The sequence below is a fragment of the Mastomys coucha genome, unplaced genomic scaffold (genome assembly GCF_008632895.1).
Source record: "Mastomys coucha isolate ucsf_1 unplaced genomic scaffold, UCSF_Mcou_1 pScaffold15, whole genome shotgun sequence".
NCBI lineage: Eukaryota > Metazoa > Chordata > Mammalia > Rodentia > Muridae > Mastomys > Mastomys coucha.
The window spans coordinates 107,153,207-107,168,858 of NW_022196897.1; the positions used below are offsets into that span (position 1 = coordinate 107,153,207).

A 15,652-nucleotide genomic window follows, 5' to 3' on the forward strand; every position below is an offset into this window, starting at 1 on the left:
GCTTTCTCCGGAGCTAAGTCGAGGAAAAAAGCAGCCGAGCGTTTTCAAAGAGGAGCACCGCGTTCCGGAATTCTTCCTGCCCGTGACAGCAGTAACCTTGGAAACCAGGCTGCTAACACATCTCAATCCCAGAACTGCCCGAAGCTTAGCTTCTCTTGCTGCGTTGTCTGGGCCCCGCTGTCTTGTGGGCTAAGGTCAACTTTCTATTTTTTTTTAATTTCCGCACCTCGCTGGCACAAACCAGAACAAGCAGAAAACCTTTCTAGACATCCCTCTCAGGTCCTCTCTCGCCTAGAACCTTCCCTACTTGGGGACAGTCTCAGAATTTGTCCCAACAGACAAAACTCGGCCAAGGGACCGCCTTAGAGCCGGACCTCCCGAAACCTGGCCTCGGGGGACCCACCCAGGGACGCAGCGCGACCCCGACCCCGCGCCCCAGCCTCCAGAGAACCCTCGCGAGACAAGACCGCAAGGGGACGAGAAGAAGCCCACTATCTCGCGAGAAGAGGGGGCGTCGGCGGAAACGAGCAAATGCCCCCCTGGGCGCCCCGGCCCCAGCCGATGGGCGTGGACCGAGGAAACCCGCCCCCTTCCGGCCGGCGTCCCCGCCCCCAGCCTTGAGGCGTCCGGTCGCTGGTCCCCGCGCCAGCATCTCCCGCTTCCCTGCGGCGGCGAGAGCCCGCTGGCCTTCGGCTCTTGCAGGGGGCGCGGCGGGGACGCAGAGGGGGCGGGGAGGACCCGCGACGCCCCGCCCCCCTCCGCGCTCCGGCGGCTTAGCCTGTCCCTTGGGGACCCGGTCCCGAGGCCGCTCGGACAGCAGGCCGGCGCTGCCCGCAGGTGGCTGCGGCGGCGGCAGAGCCACCGGCCTCATGGTGGGTTTCGGGGCCAACCGGCGGGCCGGCCGCCTGCCGTCCTTCGTGCTGGTGGTGCTGCTGGTAGTCATCGTCGTCCTTGCCTTCAACTACTGGAGCATCTCCTCCCGCCACGTTCTGCTTCAGGAGGAGGTGGCCGAGCTGCAGGGCCAGGTCCAGCGCACCGAGGTGGCCCGTGGGCGCTTGGAGAAGCGCAACTCGGACCTCCTGCTCTTGGTGGACACGCATAAGAAGCAGATCGACCAGAAGGAGGCCGACTACGGCCGCCTCAGCAGCCGGCTGCAGGCCAGGGAAGGCCTGGGGAAGAGATGCGAGGATGACAAGGTAAGGTCGAGCCCTTTCCTCCGCCCTCCTAGAGTTTTTCTTTTTCACCTCTGGGGCCGGGTATTAATATCAGCCCGCTGGCGGTTGCTGTATGCCTTCAGCATCGTAGCCCTGGAAGCTCCCCAGCCCCCGCAGCGACCCTGTTTGTTGTCAGACTTTCCCCGGGTATCAGCGCCACATCCTCTATTCGCTTGCAGAGGCTGTAAGTTCTGGTTCTCTCGAGTGGCCTGTGTGTAGATACCACCTCTCCTCCAAGCTCAGCTGCTGAGCTGGCAGTGGTAATCATCTGGCCTATGTGGCCGCCTTCCGTTCACGGGTTCACGGGCACACAGGCTGCCAGGTATATGGTATGGGCATCGTCTCATCCTCCTTCTGTGCAGACTGATCAATATTAATTTCTTTATTTCAAAATGCGGCCGTCTTCCCTTTTGGTGCTCAACAGATAACTGTCAACAGTATGGCTTTTTAGAAATCTCTATAAATTGATGTATTTTGCTAAGGAGATTTAAAAAACAAAACAAAACAAATGATTTTTGTGTTGAAAGTGTTGTGATAGATGAGTCGGGGACCGTATATGAGCCACACTTGTGACTTGGGTACCCTTAATCCATTATCTTCACTGTTTGAATTGTTAATAAAATTAGCTGAAATGGTAGAATCTAAAAATAAGTTCTTAGGAATAGAATCTTATGTCTGTCGTTATCATTATTGAAAGAAAATAAAATGGTGTATGTTTAAGTAGCTCTTAGGACTGCTGCTTAATGCAGATAGAAAATACAAAATTTTAAATTTAAAAATCTTAAGACTGAGCTGGGTGGTGGTGGCGCACGCCTTTAATCCCAGCACTTGGGAGGCAGAGGCAGGTGGATTTCTGAGTTCGAGGCCAGCCCTGGTCTACAGAGTGAGTTCCAGGACAGCCAGGGCTACACAGAGAAACCCTATCTTGAAAAAACAAAAACAAAAAACAAAATCTTAAAACTGGACTACGATCATGTCCTACTTAATAAGATCTGTTTTCACCATTTTATTGACAGTTTATAACTTAGGCAACTTTAGTTGGTATATCAGAATTCTGAAGACTTCTAGATAGGCACTTAAATCTTTTAAGATTAAATTTCTTTTTTATCTTGTGTGTGTGTGTGTGTGTGTGTGGTCAGAGACAGCTTTCTGGAGTCAGTTGTCTCCTTACATCCTGTGGGACTGACTTCGTGTGTGTGTGTGTGTGTGTGTGTGTGTGTGTGTGTGTGTGTGTGTGTGTGTGTGTGTGTGTGTGTGTGTGTGTGTGTGTAGGACTGACTTCTTGGTTATCTGTCTTAGCAGCAAGTGCTTTTAGCTGCTGTGAGGACAGTTTATAGCAGTCAGGTGTCTCCTACCACACTGATCCTGGGAATGGAACTCAAGTTCTATGAGATTTTAATGTGCTTGCAACCTTCCTACTCTCATCGGCATCTACCTTCTTACTTCATGAAAACTGAGTCTCAGTTGTTCTTTGTACCCTTCTTTAAACAGTATGCAATCCTCTGAGAGGGCTAGAGATGAGCAGACATATGCACCTCCTATACACTGAACTGTAAAACATGGAAAACTCTTGGATACAGTAGGTAGAAACCCATGAGAATTTGGACTATTAAAATCAGGTCTTCAAGATGGACCCTTTTTGAGCTAGCACTCTCTGTCTTGTGATTGTGCCTCAGAAAGTGAGCTCTCAGCTGTTTCTTTTTTGTCATCTTGATTGACTTTGACCCTGTAAAACTATAAGTGTTTTAGTTTTCTGTTGCCATGGCAGAACACCCTGACCAAGGCAACTTACAGAAGAAAGCACTTTATTTGTGGCTTAAATTTTTATTATTTTATGTGTATGGGTGTTTCGTCTGCATGCTTTTTATCTGTGCAAAGATAAGTATCTGGTTCTTGAGGAGGCCAGGAGCTTTGGATCCCCGAAACTGGAGTTACAGGTGGTTTTGAGCTACCATGTGGGTGCTGGGAATTGAAGGCAAGTCCTCTGCAAAAGTCACAGAGGAACACTGGTGATGACGTAACTTTGAAACCTCAGAGCCTGCCCCCAGTGACACACCTCCTTCAACAAGGCCACACCTCCTAATCCTTCCCAAACAGTTCCACCAACTGGCGACCAAGGGTTCAAACATGAGCCTATCAGGGCTGTTTTTCAAGCCACCACATAGAGGAATCCAAATTCTAGAACTATAAAGGTGATATTTCCTTCTTCCAGTTCATTGGGCCATTTCTGTCATTTCCAGAATGAGAGTAAGAGACAGTGTTCTCATCACTGTCCATGAAAGTGAGAAATCAGACCCATTTCTCTAGATTCTCTCAAACTTACTATATTTTATTCTGTCTGTAAAGGATTTTACAGTAAAATCCTGTAAAGGATTTTAACTTGGAGGTGTATATTAGTTTGCCATCGTAGGCGTAACAGTACCACACACTAGATATAAAACTATTGCTCCACAGTCCTAGAGGCTTGGAGTCCCAGGTCAAGGTAGAGGAAAGGGTTGGGTTTCTCTGATACCTCTCACCTTGGCTGCAGATAGCTGCCTTCTTGCTCTATCCTGCCATGGTATTCCCTGATGTATGCATCCCCAATGCCTCATCTCCTTAGATTCTGGGCACTCTGGATTGTGGCTCCTCTTCCATGACTGTTCTTCGTGTGAAACAAGTATCTCCAGGAGCTCACTTGTGCCAGCTTAGAAATGCTCATCCTGCTGGGGTTGCTGCACTGTTTACTTCCCTTACTTTTGTGATGAACAAGGTCACAAAATCTTCTCCTGAGTGTTCAGCCACTGCATACCAGCTATTCTATGCAAGTTTGTACTAATTGTACAGGGCTTCAGGGAGGGACTAGAATGTAGAGGCTGGTGAAGTCTGAGGGTGAAGGGCTTCATCCCTGTGGCTGTGGAAAAGCTTTCATTCCTTCTGGGTAAAGGCCTCTGGTAGGGCTTTGGTCAGAGAAAGAGAGCACCCACACTCCTGTAAATAGGACGCCCTTTACCTATGTGCTATAAGGAAATCCAATAAACTTGTTGGTTTCCCAGAGGTAGATGTTTCTTGGGTTTCCCCTGAGGATGCATTTTAGCAACAGTCTCACACTAATAGCCTTATTTAATAACTGCTTTAAACTCCAAATATAGCTATATTTTGAGATCCTGGAGGTTGAAACCTCAACATATGAGTTTGAGTAGTATAGTTCACCCTGTATCTTGGATGAATCAATCATATACACAGTGTAGCCTTTTTTCCCTTCTTTCTACCAAAAAGACTGTTCATTACATTCATTACACTGTATTTTTCTTTTTCTTTAAGATATATTTATTTTTATGTATGTGAGTTCAGTGGACACACCAGCGGAGGGCATCTATTATAGATCCTATTACAGATGGTTGCTGGGAATTGAACTCAGGACCTCTGGAAGCACAGTCAGTGGTCTTAACTGCTAAGCCATCTCTCCAGCCCTTCTTTTTCTTTCTGTAGTAGACAAGAGTCTTGCTGTGTCCCAGGGCTGGTTCCAGGTGCTGGTATTTATGTGTGTGCCCTCACTCAGTTTGCACTTGGGTTCCTGTTACTGGGTCCCACGCACTGCAGGAAGTGGTCTACTTCAGGGAAGGGAGCTGTTTGAGTGTAGACAATATCTTCCTCAAAGCTATTCTTCTGTAATAAATACACATACACAAAGGTCCAGTTTTGAAGCTAGGTGTGGTGGCATAGGCTTGTACTCACAGCATGGGGAGACAGAGGCCAGAGAGTCATGAGTTCAAGTCCAACCTGGGTTACATAATGAAACCCTATCTTGAAAAAAGAAAAATCATGATTGAAGCTGAACAATAAATGACTTGTTTTTCTTTTAACTGCCATAATCTTGATTGAGAGTATATAAAAAAGAAAAAAATATAAATAAATAGTTTTAGTTGAATGAAGGAGCATGGGGAGCATATTATATTTTTCCTTCTAAAGTTATCTTCACTGTGTGTACACCATAATGTATTGGTGCACACACACACACACACACACAGTGTCTGTATAAAAAGCCTTGGCACACAGCAGCTTCTCACTTAGAAGCCAGGTCTGGGCAATAGGTGTGCCTTTTGCTACACTACACTGTCCCTTTGCTCTACTGCATGGCATCAGTATAAGTCAGACAAATCACTTCTCTGTGCTTCAGGTGTCCTCATCTATAAAAGGAGGATGATAACGCTCTTACTCTCTGGAAGTTTAAATGAACAAATTCATTAAAATTCTTAAAACAGGGCTGGAGAGAGGGTTCATTGGTTAAAAGCACTGCCTGCTTTTCTAGAGGATGTGGGCTTGATTCCCAGAACCCATGTGGTGCTCACAGCCGTCTGTAACACCAGTTCCACAGGATCCACAAGCATGAGGCGCATACAAGGCACCCAGGCATACATGCAGACAAACTTTTATATACATAAGATAAATAAATCTTAAAAGGCAAACTTTAAGTGGCATCTTAGCTATTACTCTTTACTTACCTTATTACTGCTCCCTTGTGAATGGCTGCCTTCTCTCCAGGATGGAGCTCTGTTTGTGTTCCTGCCCAAGATCCAGTTCTAGCTCCAGGGTACTGTTTGACTTTTTCTTTTCTTCTCCATTTCCTGGTCCATTTTCAATCAATTAACTTTAGTTGGTTCTGTCCATAGTTGCCTTCTCCAACTCTCTGGAGCTTGGCGGTTTCTCTGTACTTTAGGAATCAGCCTTCCATCATTCTAAATGCTTCGATTACTTGTACTTTTCCTCTGGCTCACCTCCCAAAATCTGGCTACTGTATTACTGTAATTTAATTGCTATTTCATGTAACTCAAAATCATGAAAAATTGGTACCTCCATTCTGAGCTTCCTATCCTATGATATTAGTCCTGTACATGACATGTAACTATTAATAAAACAGGTTAGGATTTTGGGCTCTTCCTAAACAGTTCTCCCCCATAAACAAACCTGAGCATGCTCAGACCTTCCTTTCAGAACGGCCATATCAATGACTGTATGAAGTCAGAATGTTGTTTAATCTGGTAAACTTCTGTAGAGTGTCTCGAACCACCTGTGTCTTCCATTAACTCTTGGTTCAGACTGTTCCAGACTGGTGGTTCTGCTGAGTTCTGTCTCCATTTACCTTTCTGTGTCACTATAGTTGTTGATTGTGTATCATTCTTCTTCCTTGACTCATCATCCTCTTGCTTCTTTTTTTTCCTTTCCCTCTTTAATCCACCTTCTGATCCATCTGTTTTCACTCTGTAGCTCCTAGGAATTCTTATCTAGATCATGCTTTTCTTTTTTTTTTTTAGGTGTAATTTACCTTATTATTTGGGCTACACTAGTTTATTTGTTCAGCTAATAGCTTCCTGTGTGTTAACCTTTTCTCAACATTGTAAGTTCCCTGAGGACAGACTGTTTTAAATTTCTTGTGGTGTTTCTAATAGTGCTTGCTGCTGATTGAATGTTAAGAGTTCACTTGTGGGGCTGGAGAGATGGCTCAGTGGTTAAGAGCACTGACTGCTCTTCCAGGGGTCCTGAGTTCAATTCCCAGCAACCACAGGGTGGCTGACAATCATCTGTAATGGGATCTGAGGCCCTCTTCTGGTGTGTCTGAGGACAGTGACAGTGAACTCACATATATATTTAAAAAAAAAAAAAGTCCATTCGTGTATCTCTCATATACCTCTTTTATAAATTCTATTAAAGGTTTAATCCCTGTTATTGCAGTGTCACGTTTGGAAATGGGTGTAGCTTTTGACATTCCTAGGATATACAGTCTCACAGCAAGCTCTTTGTTCCTCTAGCTCTTAAAATCTTTCTAGTCTCTCATCTGCACTGATGTCTTAGCCTTAGGTGCAGGAGATGTGTAGGAGATGTATCAGTTGGGACTAGGCTCCACAGCTCCACATTTTGATTGGTTGTGGGTTATTTTTTTCTTTGTATGGTGTCCATTTGTTGCAAGGAGAAGTTTCCTTAATGAAGGTGAGGACTAAACTTAATCTCTGGTTCTAAGGACAAATATTTAAAGTGGAGTTAGGGATTTTGATGGTTTAGTAAAGTAGTGACAGGGCTTCTTGTACCTGGTATTGGGGTTTTTATTAAATGTTCTTTGGCTCTTGGATGGAGCATTGTAAACAGATAGGAAAATTCCATTAAACTATATGTATATTTATACACTTATGTGTGTTACAAGTAATTTTTAGGTAGACAGTTAATAATGTGATTTTTTTAATGACTTTTTTAGACATCCTTTCTGTACTTACCTCACCCTCCCTAATTAGAGCTTCCCCTGTTTTCCCATTTCCTCATTCAGATCATTTGTGCCTGCTATCCTTCCTTTCTTGTGCCCCCTCCAACAAACCCCTATTGATTCCCTTTTTACTTTCTTGGTTTCTTTAGCTACTCCCGGATATGTACTCATGTCTGAATATTTGGAGGTAGGAGCCTCAGATGAGAAAGAACATGCAACTGTTGTCTTTCTGGGTCTGGGTTACTTAATACGTAACTTAATATGAATTTTTCTGTTTCCAACCATTTACCTGGCTAGATCTTGGAAAAGGATAGGATGATCTTTTTGATGTGTTTTCATCCCACTTTGGCTTGAAAAGTAACTTTTAAAAAAGTTTTAGAACTTATTTTTTAATTTTTTTTTTCACTTTATATGAGTGTTTTGCTGCACATGTCTGTATACCATGTGTGCCTGATGTCCAATCAGGCCAGATGGCAGTGTTGCATCCCCTGGAATTGGAGTTCCAGATGGTTGTGAGCTGCCATTCAGGTGCTAGGAGTCAAACCTGCTTCCCCTAGAAGAGTAGTCATTGCTCTTAAAAAAAAACTTTGTTGAGAATTTTTGCACTTATGTTCATCAGAGAGATTAATCTATAATTTTCTTTTTCTGTTGGATCTTTGTCTGGCTTTGTTATCAGAGTAATGTGACTTTGCTAAAAGAATTTAACAGTGTTACTTTCTTGTCGGTTTATTTTTTTATGGAATATTTTGAGGAATGTTAGAGTTCTTTGGAGGTCTAGTAGAAGTCTGTGTTGTATACATCTGGTTCTGTTATATTGCAGGTGTGCACCATTCCTGGTTTGGACTAAATTTTTCTCTTTTCCCAAATATATACTATATGGGGAGGATGTGTAGCAGAATGCTACATTTCCAGCAAAAAATGGAAAGCACGGGGCTGGTGAGATGGCTCAGCGGATAAGAGCACCAACTGCTCTTCCAAAGGTCCTGAGTTTAAATCCCAGCAACCACATGGTGGCTCACAACCACTGGTAATGAGGTCTGATGCCCTCTTCTGGTACCTCTGAAGACAGCTACAGTGTACTCATATATAATAATAAATAAATCTTTTTTTTTTTTTTTTTAAAAAGGAAAGCACTTGAGGTGACAGATAAATTAATTACTCTGCTTTGACCAGTATACATTGTATATGTATATCAAAATATCACATTGTACCCTGTATGTTTGTGTATTATACCAAAATAAAATAGAAAACTAAAAAGTTGACTGTTGTAAATACAAATTTGGCACTATAAATTATGTGTGGAACCAGTAAATATTTGATGACTGATTAGCAGTTTGCCCTGGTTTTAGAACCAAAGCATGTGTAAGTATATGCTGGGATACCCAACACAGATTGCTCACTTATCTGAATACACTAGAAGATATGATCAAAATATTCGGATGTAAAACCACTTATTGTCTTTCTAGCATGGGGAGAATATTGTTTTTGTTTTCTTCATGTTTTTCTCCTGTACACCCTCCTGTATTAATTAATTTTGAGATGGAGTCTTGCTGTGACGCCCAGGCTGGTTTTAAAATCTTGGTTCAAATAATCCTCCTGTCTTAGCCTCCCATGTAGCTGGAACTTTAGGTTCCCATGGCTGGTTTTCATTTCAAAACCCTAAAATATCTTTGTTTCAGTTTAATATTTAATGAAGAGAAGAAATTTTAGGGATTAAAGTTCATGGAGTATCATGAAAACATTTTCAGTTATCTTATATATTGCTGTCAGAAATAGTTTTCTTAACTACTTTTTTCTTTTAGATTTATTTTTATGTGCATGAATATTTTTCCTGCATATATATATGTGTGCTGTGTTTGTGCCTGCTGCCTGCAGAGGTCAGAAGAGAGTGTAAGATCCCCTGGAGTTGGAGTTACTAGTGGTTATGAGCTACCATGTTGGGTGCTGGGAACCAAATTCAGGTCCTCTACAAGAGTAACTAGTGCCCTTAACTACTGAGCCATCTGTCCTGCCTCAGGGACTTGTTTTATAAAGTGATATGAAGAAATAAAGTCTTACACTGATAAGATGCTTTATGATGTTTAAATGTGTCCCAGCACTCCAGGGGCAGAAGCAGGCAGATCTCTTGAGTTTGAGGCTAGCATGGTCCTCAAAATGAGTTCCAGGGTATCCAGGAACAACAACATCTGTTGTTGGGTCACCAGAGAAGACTGTTAAAGTCTTTATTTAGTGGGACAGTGACTAAACTGAGTGGTTGGGATCCCAGTATAGCCTGATCCTTTCTCAGAGTGAGCTTTGAGGACAAAAGCCATGTCCTGGGTTGACATACTTCAGTTAACAAGAACAGGTAGCTAGAAGCAGAACCACAAAAACCCAAAAGCAAGGCTAGTACATTTAGAGACTTTCCTACGACTTTGTAGTTTGATTGATTAAGCCTGTGCTTAAGTGGTGCTGTCTGTGTGCTGAGTTTTATAACCTGAATGGAACTTCTACCATGGAGTCAGTTGTGCTAAGATCTCAGAGTCTGCTAAGATCTGAGGCCCTGTTACACTATACAGTGTTGGGGGGAAAAGTGTTACTGTTTTGTTTTCTTATATGTCTGTCACCACATATGTGCAGAGCCTTCAGAGATCAGAAGAGGCTGTGAACTCCCGCTGGACCTCCAGAAGGTTACAAGCCACCATGTAGGTTCTCATAATTGAACCAACATCATTTGGAAGAACAGCCAGTGCTCTTAATCACTGAGCCATCTCTTCAGCCCCTTCCCACCTTGTCATTGTTGTCCTCATCCTCCTTAAGGGAAGAGAGGTTTTACTTCAGCTCGTGGTGGCTAGAGAGGCTCCCTTTGTTCACTTCTATATTTGCCATTGTTGTTGTTACTGAGCTGTCATTTATGTATTCTAGGTGTCAAAATTAGTCAGAATTGTTTCTCTGTTTTGTACGTTATGTTTTCAGTCTGTCACTAGTGTTCTTTGAAGTTTTGAATGTTGAGGAGGTTCATTTTTATCTATTTGTTCTTTAGTTGTCTCTGTTTATTTTTTTTACCAAAAGAAAATGGATATTGTTTATTAAAATAGGAATCCATACTCACTAACTCACAAGAAAAACACAATTTAAAATTGTACAGATTATGACCTCAAAGTACATAAAGCATAATCTAAAAAATAAAAAAAATCCATTTACAGTAATTCTCATCCCAACAATTAATAGACAAAAGATTAAAAAAATTATTAATGCTCTTAAGATTTAAGCAGCATGTGATATCTTGATCACAATATCTAGAGAATAAGTAGGTTTCACTAGTATAGACTTATCAAAATTGATGCATGTATTAGACCATTGGTTTTCAACCTTTGGGTTGTGACCCCTTTGGGGATTGAATAACCCTTTCATGAGGGCCACCTAAGACCATTGGAAAACATAGATATTTGTATCATGATTCATAATGGTAGAGAAATTAAAGTTATGAAGTAACAACAAAAATCTTATGGTTGGGGGTCACCAAAACAAGAGGAACTGTATTAAAAGGTCACAACATTAAGAAGGTTGAGAACCACTGTATTTGGCTAACCTACATACAAGGTCAGATATTTGGAAATGGAATATAATGCTACTTAGTAATTCATATAAGACAGAAGAAATCAGGATGGAGGTTTGAATACATGTAAAACTTAGTAATTAAAATACTCATATCCAAAAATTGTGGGATACATTTAAAAAATAATATTCATCTTGACAAGTATAAATGTCAAATTTAAATAAAGTAAAAGGTCATTTTTTTTTTTTTTTTTTTTTTTTTTTTTTTTTTTTTTTTTTATTTTTTTGGTTTTTCGAGACAAGGTTTCTCTGAGTAGCCCTGGCTGTCCTGGAACTCACTTTGTAGACCAGGCTGGCCTCGAACTCAGAAATCCACCTGCCTCTGCCTCCCAAGGGCTGGGATTAAAGGCGTGCGCCACCACCGCCCGGCCGTAAAAGGTCATTTTAAAATCAGAAGTAAATTAGACCCAATGTCCTGGTTAGCCATAATTGTCAACTTGACACAGCTTAGAGTGATCTGAGAAGAAGGGTCATTAGAGGAATTTCGTGGATCACGCTGCTCTAGAGACCTGTCTGTGAGATATCTTGATTTTTAATTGGTGTACAAGGGCCCAGCCCACTGTGTATGGTACCACTCCTTGGAGGTAGTACTGAATTGTATTAAAAAAAAAAAAAGCCAAGAGTGATAATTCACAGGTTAACAGTGCTTGCTGCTCTCTCAGAGGACTCAATTCAGTTCTGAGCACCAGGCACACATGTGGTACATAAACACACATTCAGGCAAAGTGCTCATATACAGAAAATAAAATAAATAAATTAAAAAAAAAAAAGCTAAGTATGAATAATGCAAGCCAGCCAGAGTGTGAGCCTGTAAGCAGCATTTCTCCATGGTTTCTGTTTTCACTGCCTGCCTAAGGTGTTGCCTTGATTTCCCTCAGTGATGGATTATGAATTAGAAATGTAAGCCAAATAAACCCTTTCTCCCCAAGATGATTTTGGTCAGTGTTGGATTACAGCAACAGACTGAAGCTAATACAACCCATGAACAACCATGGGTAACAAAGGTCTGTAATTCCTGCTGAATCAAGAATCTGAAGCAGACTAAGCTTGAGTTTGAGGCCAGCCTAGGAGGCCTCAAAAAAAAAAAAAAAATCAACAACAAAACCCCAAAACCAAAGCAAAACAATACCAAAAATACCTCACCCAAAAGGAATAAGTCAAGTACAGCAAAAATTTAAAACTCTTATTAGAAATAACTAATTTAATAAAAGGTAAAAACACCTGTTAAAAGGTGGACAAAGTATCTGGGGAGAGTTCAGTCAGTAGAGCACATTCCCACCAGGCCTTAGGGACCTAGGTGCAATCCTTAGAACCTACCTGAGAATATTGAATATTGGTGTGGTCTTATAACCTTGTAATCTCAGCATGAGAAAACAAAAACATATCCTTGGGACTTGTCAGCCAGCCAGCAGCCCGCCCAACCTACTCTGCAAATTGCAGATCCCAATGAGCAGTGCTATGTCAAAAAGCAAGGTGGATGACTCTTGAGTAATGATGTCCAAGGTTGACCTCTAACCTATGCATCCACACCATGACTGCCCTCACCATGGGGGAAGGGTTGTCTAGGGAGATGGTTCAGTCACTAAAGTAGGTGCAGCAGCACACTCCAGTAATCCCAGCACTGGAGAAGCAGGGACAGAGAGGTCTCTGGGGCTTGCTAATCAGCCACTCTTAACTAACCTACCAAGATTCAATGGCAAACCCCGCCTCAAAAATAATATGGAGAGTGATTAGGAAGATATCCAATGCTGAATTCTAGCAAGGACATGCATGCATGCACCATTTTTTATAACCTTTTCTTGTTATGCTTTGTAAATATTGTACTATACTCACATATATTTTTACTTACATACATATATGTGTACATTGTAGGCTAGTAGCCTTAATGGAGATTTCTTGAAAGGAAGCACATAAATGCATATCAACCAAAGTTAAAGCCAGAAGATAAAAATAATTTATACAGACTCATTATAAGCAATGAATCAGTGATTCATCTTTTTCCTGTTCTAAAAGTTAGGCAGGTCTACTTCCAGAGCCTTTGGTCTGTTTGAGTTAATTTCTCATATCACATGATACAGCCTTGCTTTGCATGTACTTTATTCACCTGTCCCAGCATGTTGAAGAACCTTGTCATGGCTAATCTTGTCAATTTGGGGTGACCTAGGGCATTAGTAAAGCGTATCTCTAGTTGTATCCAGAGAGCTTAATAGGGCTCTAACCTAAACAATAGATTTGGTATTTGGACAGACTGTTGGGGAAAGAGGAAGTTCACCATTGGTGGCCTTTAGAAGATAAATCTTGACCCTGGCCCATTTATGTACTGTTCTTTGCTTCCTACTATAAGATAAACAAGCTCCTATGTTAAAATATTTTGCTCTCAGCTAAGCTCAGAAGCATTGAAGCTAGCTGTACTGAAACTAACCCAAATAAGTCCTACTCCTTAGGTTTATAACAGCTATGTTGTCACTGTGGAAAAACTATACATAGGTCTCTTCATTTTCCATTAACTGTCTTGGCATCTATGTAGAAATTAGTTGATTGTATGAATACATGTTGGTTTGTTTTGGGCCTCTTAGGGCCAGACACTTAACGGTCTTAAATATTATACTAAGGGTTTTTAGTTTATCCTCAAAGACAAGGGGAATAATATAATACAGTTTTTATTTTGAAAAGATAAGAGCTGGGCATGGTGACACATACCTGTAATCCCAGGAAATGGAAGCATTTAGAAATAATGTCTAGCCAGGTGGTAGTCGCGGTGCACACCTTTAGTTACCACATTTGGGAAGTAGAGGCAGATGAGTCTGAGTTTGAGGCCAGTCTAGTCTACAGAGTGAGTTGTAGGAAAGCTAGGGCTATACAGAGAAACTGTGTCCTGAAAAACAAACAGAAAGAAAGAGAAGGAGAAAAGAAGAATGTTCCTATTGAGATGATTTTCTTATATTCAGTAAAGTACTTGCCTTACAAGCATGAGGAACTAAGTTTGGTCTCAGACCCACATAAAAGTGGGGTGGGGAGCACTAGAGTGTATAGGCTGCTGTAGACTAAGGGAGAAGGGCTCCATGTATACAGCTATACATCTCTGCTTGGTGTGGTCTCTTGGGGGAGGAGCACCAGCATTCACCCCTGTAAGTAACCTGTTATCTGTATTCTGTAAAGAAACTGAATAAACTTGTTGGCTCCCTAGAGTGAACTTTGATGCAGTCATGCCTCTGCCTGTTGCTGGGACCTTTGGAGAAGGTATAGGCATTGTTTCTATCTCCTTCTGGGAAGAAATTTTACCAACAGATGTGTCTCATAATGTGGTGGTTTGAATAGAAATGGCCCCCATACGCTCATGTGTTTGAATGCTTGGCCCATAGGGAGAAGTAGCACTATTAGGAGGTGTGGCCTTGTAGGAGGAAGTGAGTCATTGGGAGGTGGGCTTTGGAGTCTCATACATGTTCAAACTATGCCAGGTGTGGCAACAAGTCTCCTGGATCAAGATGTAGAACTCTTGGCTCCTCCAACTTCATGTCTGCCTGCATGTTGCCATTTTTCCCACCATGACAATAATGGGTTAAACCTCTGAAACTATAAACCAACCCTAATTAAATGTTTTCCTTTATAAGCGTTGCCCTGATCATGGTGTCTCCTCACAGCAGTAAGAACCCTAACTTGACGTGGTGGGGTACGTGTAGAAGTTAGAGAACTACTTGTGGGAGGTAGTTCTCTGCTTCCACTGTATGGTTTTCTGGGATCAAACTCAGATTGTCAGGCTGGAGGACAAGTGCCCTTACCCACTTAGCCAACTCTCTGGCCCATAGTTAATACTCTGTTTTGTTTTGTTGAAACAGGGTCTCTCTGTGTAACTTTGCTGTCTTGGAACTTACTCTAGAACTGGCTGGCCTCAAACTCGGAGATTCATCTGCCTCCTGAGTGCTGGGATTTAAAGTTTGCACTGTCATTTCCAGCTCATAGTTGATCCTCTTGAAGGACATACGCCATGGGAAAATCATTAACTATATATTTGGAGTGAAGGATTGAAGTAATTAGAAGATAATCCAAAATGTACTTCTTTGTAGTATAATTAATTCAGAGCTATTAAAAAAGAGTTGAAAATTGGTTGAGTGTGTCTGCATATGCCTTTAATCCCAGCACTTGGGAGGCGGAGGCAAATGGATGTTTGTAAGCTTAAGACTAGCCTGGGGTGTTTAACGAGTTCCAGGCCAGCCAGAGGTATGCAGTAAGACCCTGTCTCGGGGGCTAGAGAGATGGCTCAGAGGGTAAGAGCACTGACTGCTCTTCCGAAGGTTCTATTAGCCAGGATAGATTTCTTCATCCATACACAATGACAACCATATACAATGAGAGAAAGTTCATCAAGGTAGAATAATTAGACAGGCAAGATGGTCTAGCAGCTAAAGGTGCTTACTACAAGTCTGGTGATCTGGGGCTAGAGAGATGGCTCAGTGGTTAAGAACACTGACTGCTCTTCCAGAGGTCCTGAGTTCAATTTCCAGCAACCACATGGTGGGTCTCAACCATCAGTAATGGGATCTGATGCCGTCTTCTGGTATGTCCGAAGAGAGTAATAGTGTGCTCACATACATAATATAAATAAATA

General features: G+C 42.1%; 1 protein-coding gene across 2 annotated transcripts in view; it reads left to right on the plus strand.

Moving 5' to 3' along the window:
- The first annotated feature begins 604 nt into the window (after positions 1-604).
- Positions 605-15,652, plus strand: part of Casc4 (cancer susceptibility 4) — an 89,124-nt gene continuing 74,076 nt past the window's right edge. The window contains exon 1 of one of the 2 annotated variants that reach the window (XM_031371684.1): positions 605-1,196. In XM_031371684.1, coding sequence (XP_031227544.1) covers positions 870-1,196 — 327 coding nt within the window. In that variant the 5' untranslated portion in view covers positions 605-869. The remainder of the gene's footprint in view (positions 1,197-15,652) is intronic. The other variant, XM_031371685.1, reaches the window with a different exon arrangement.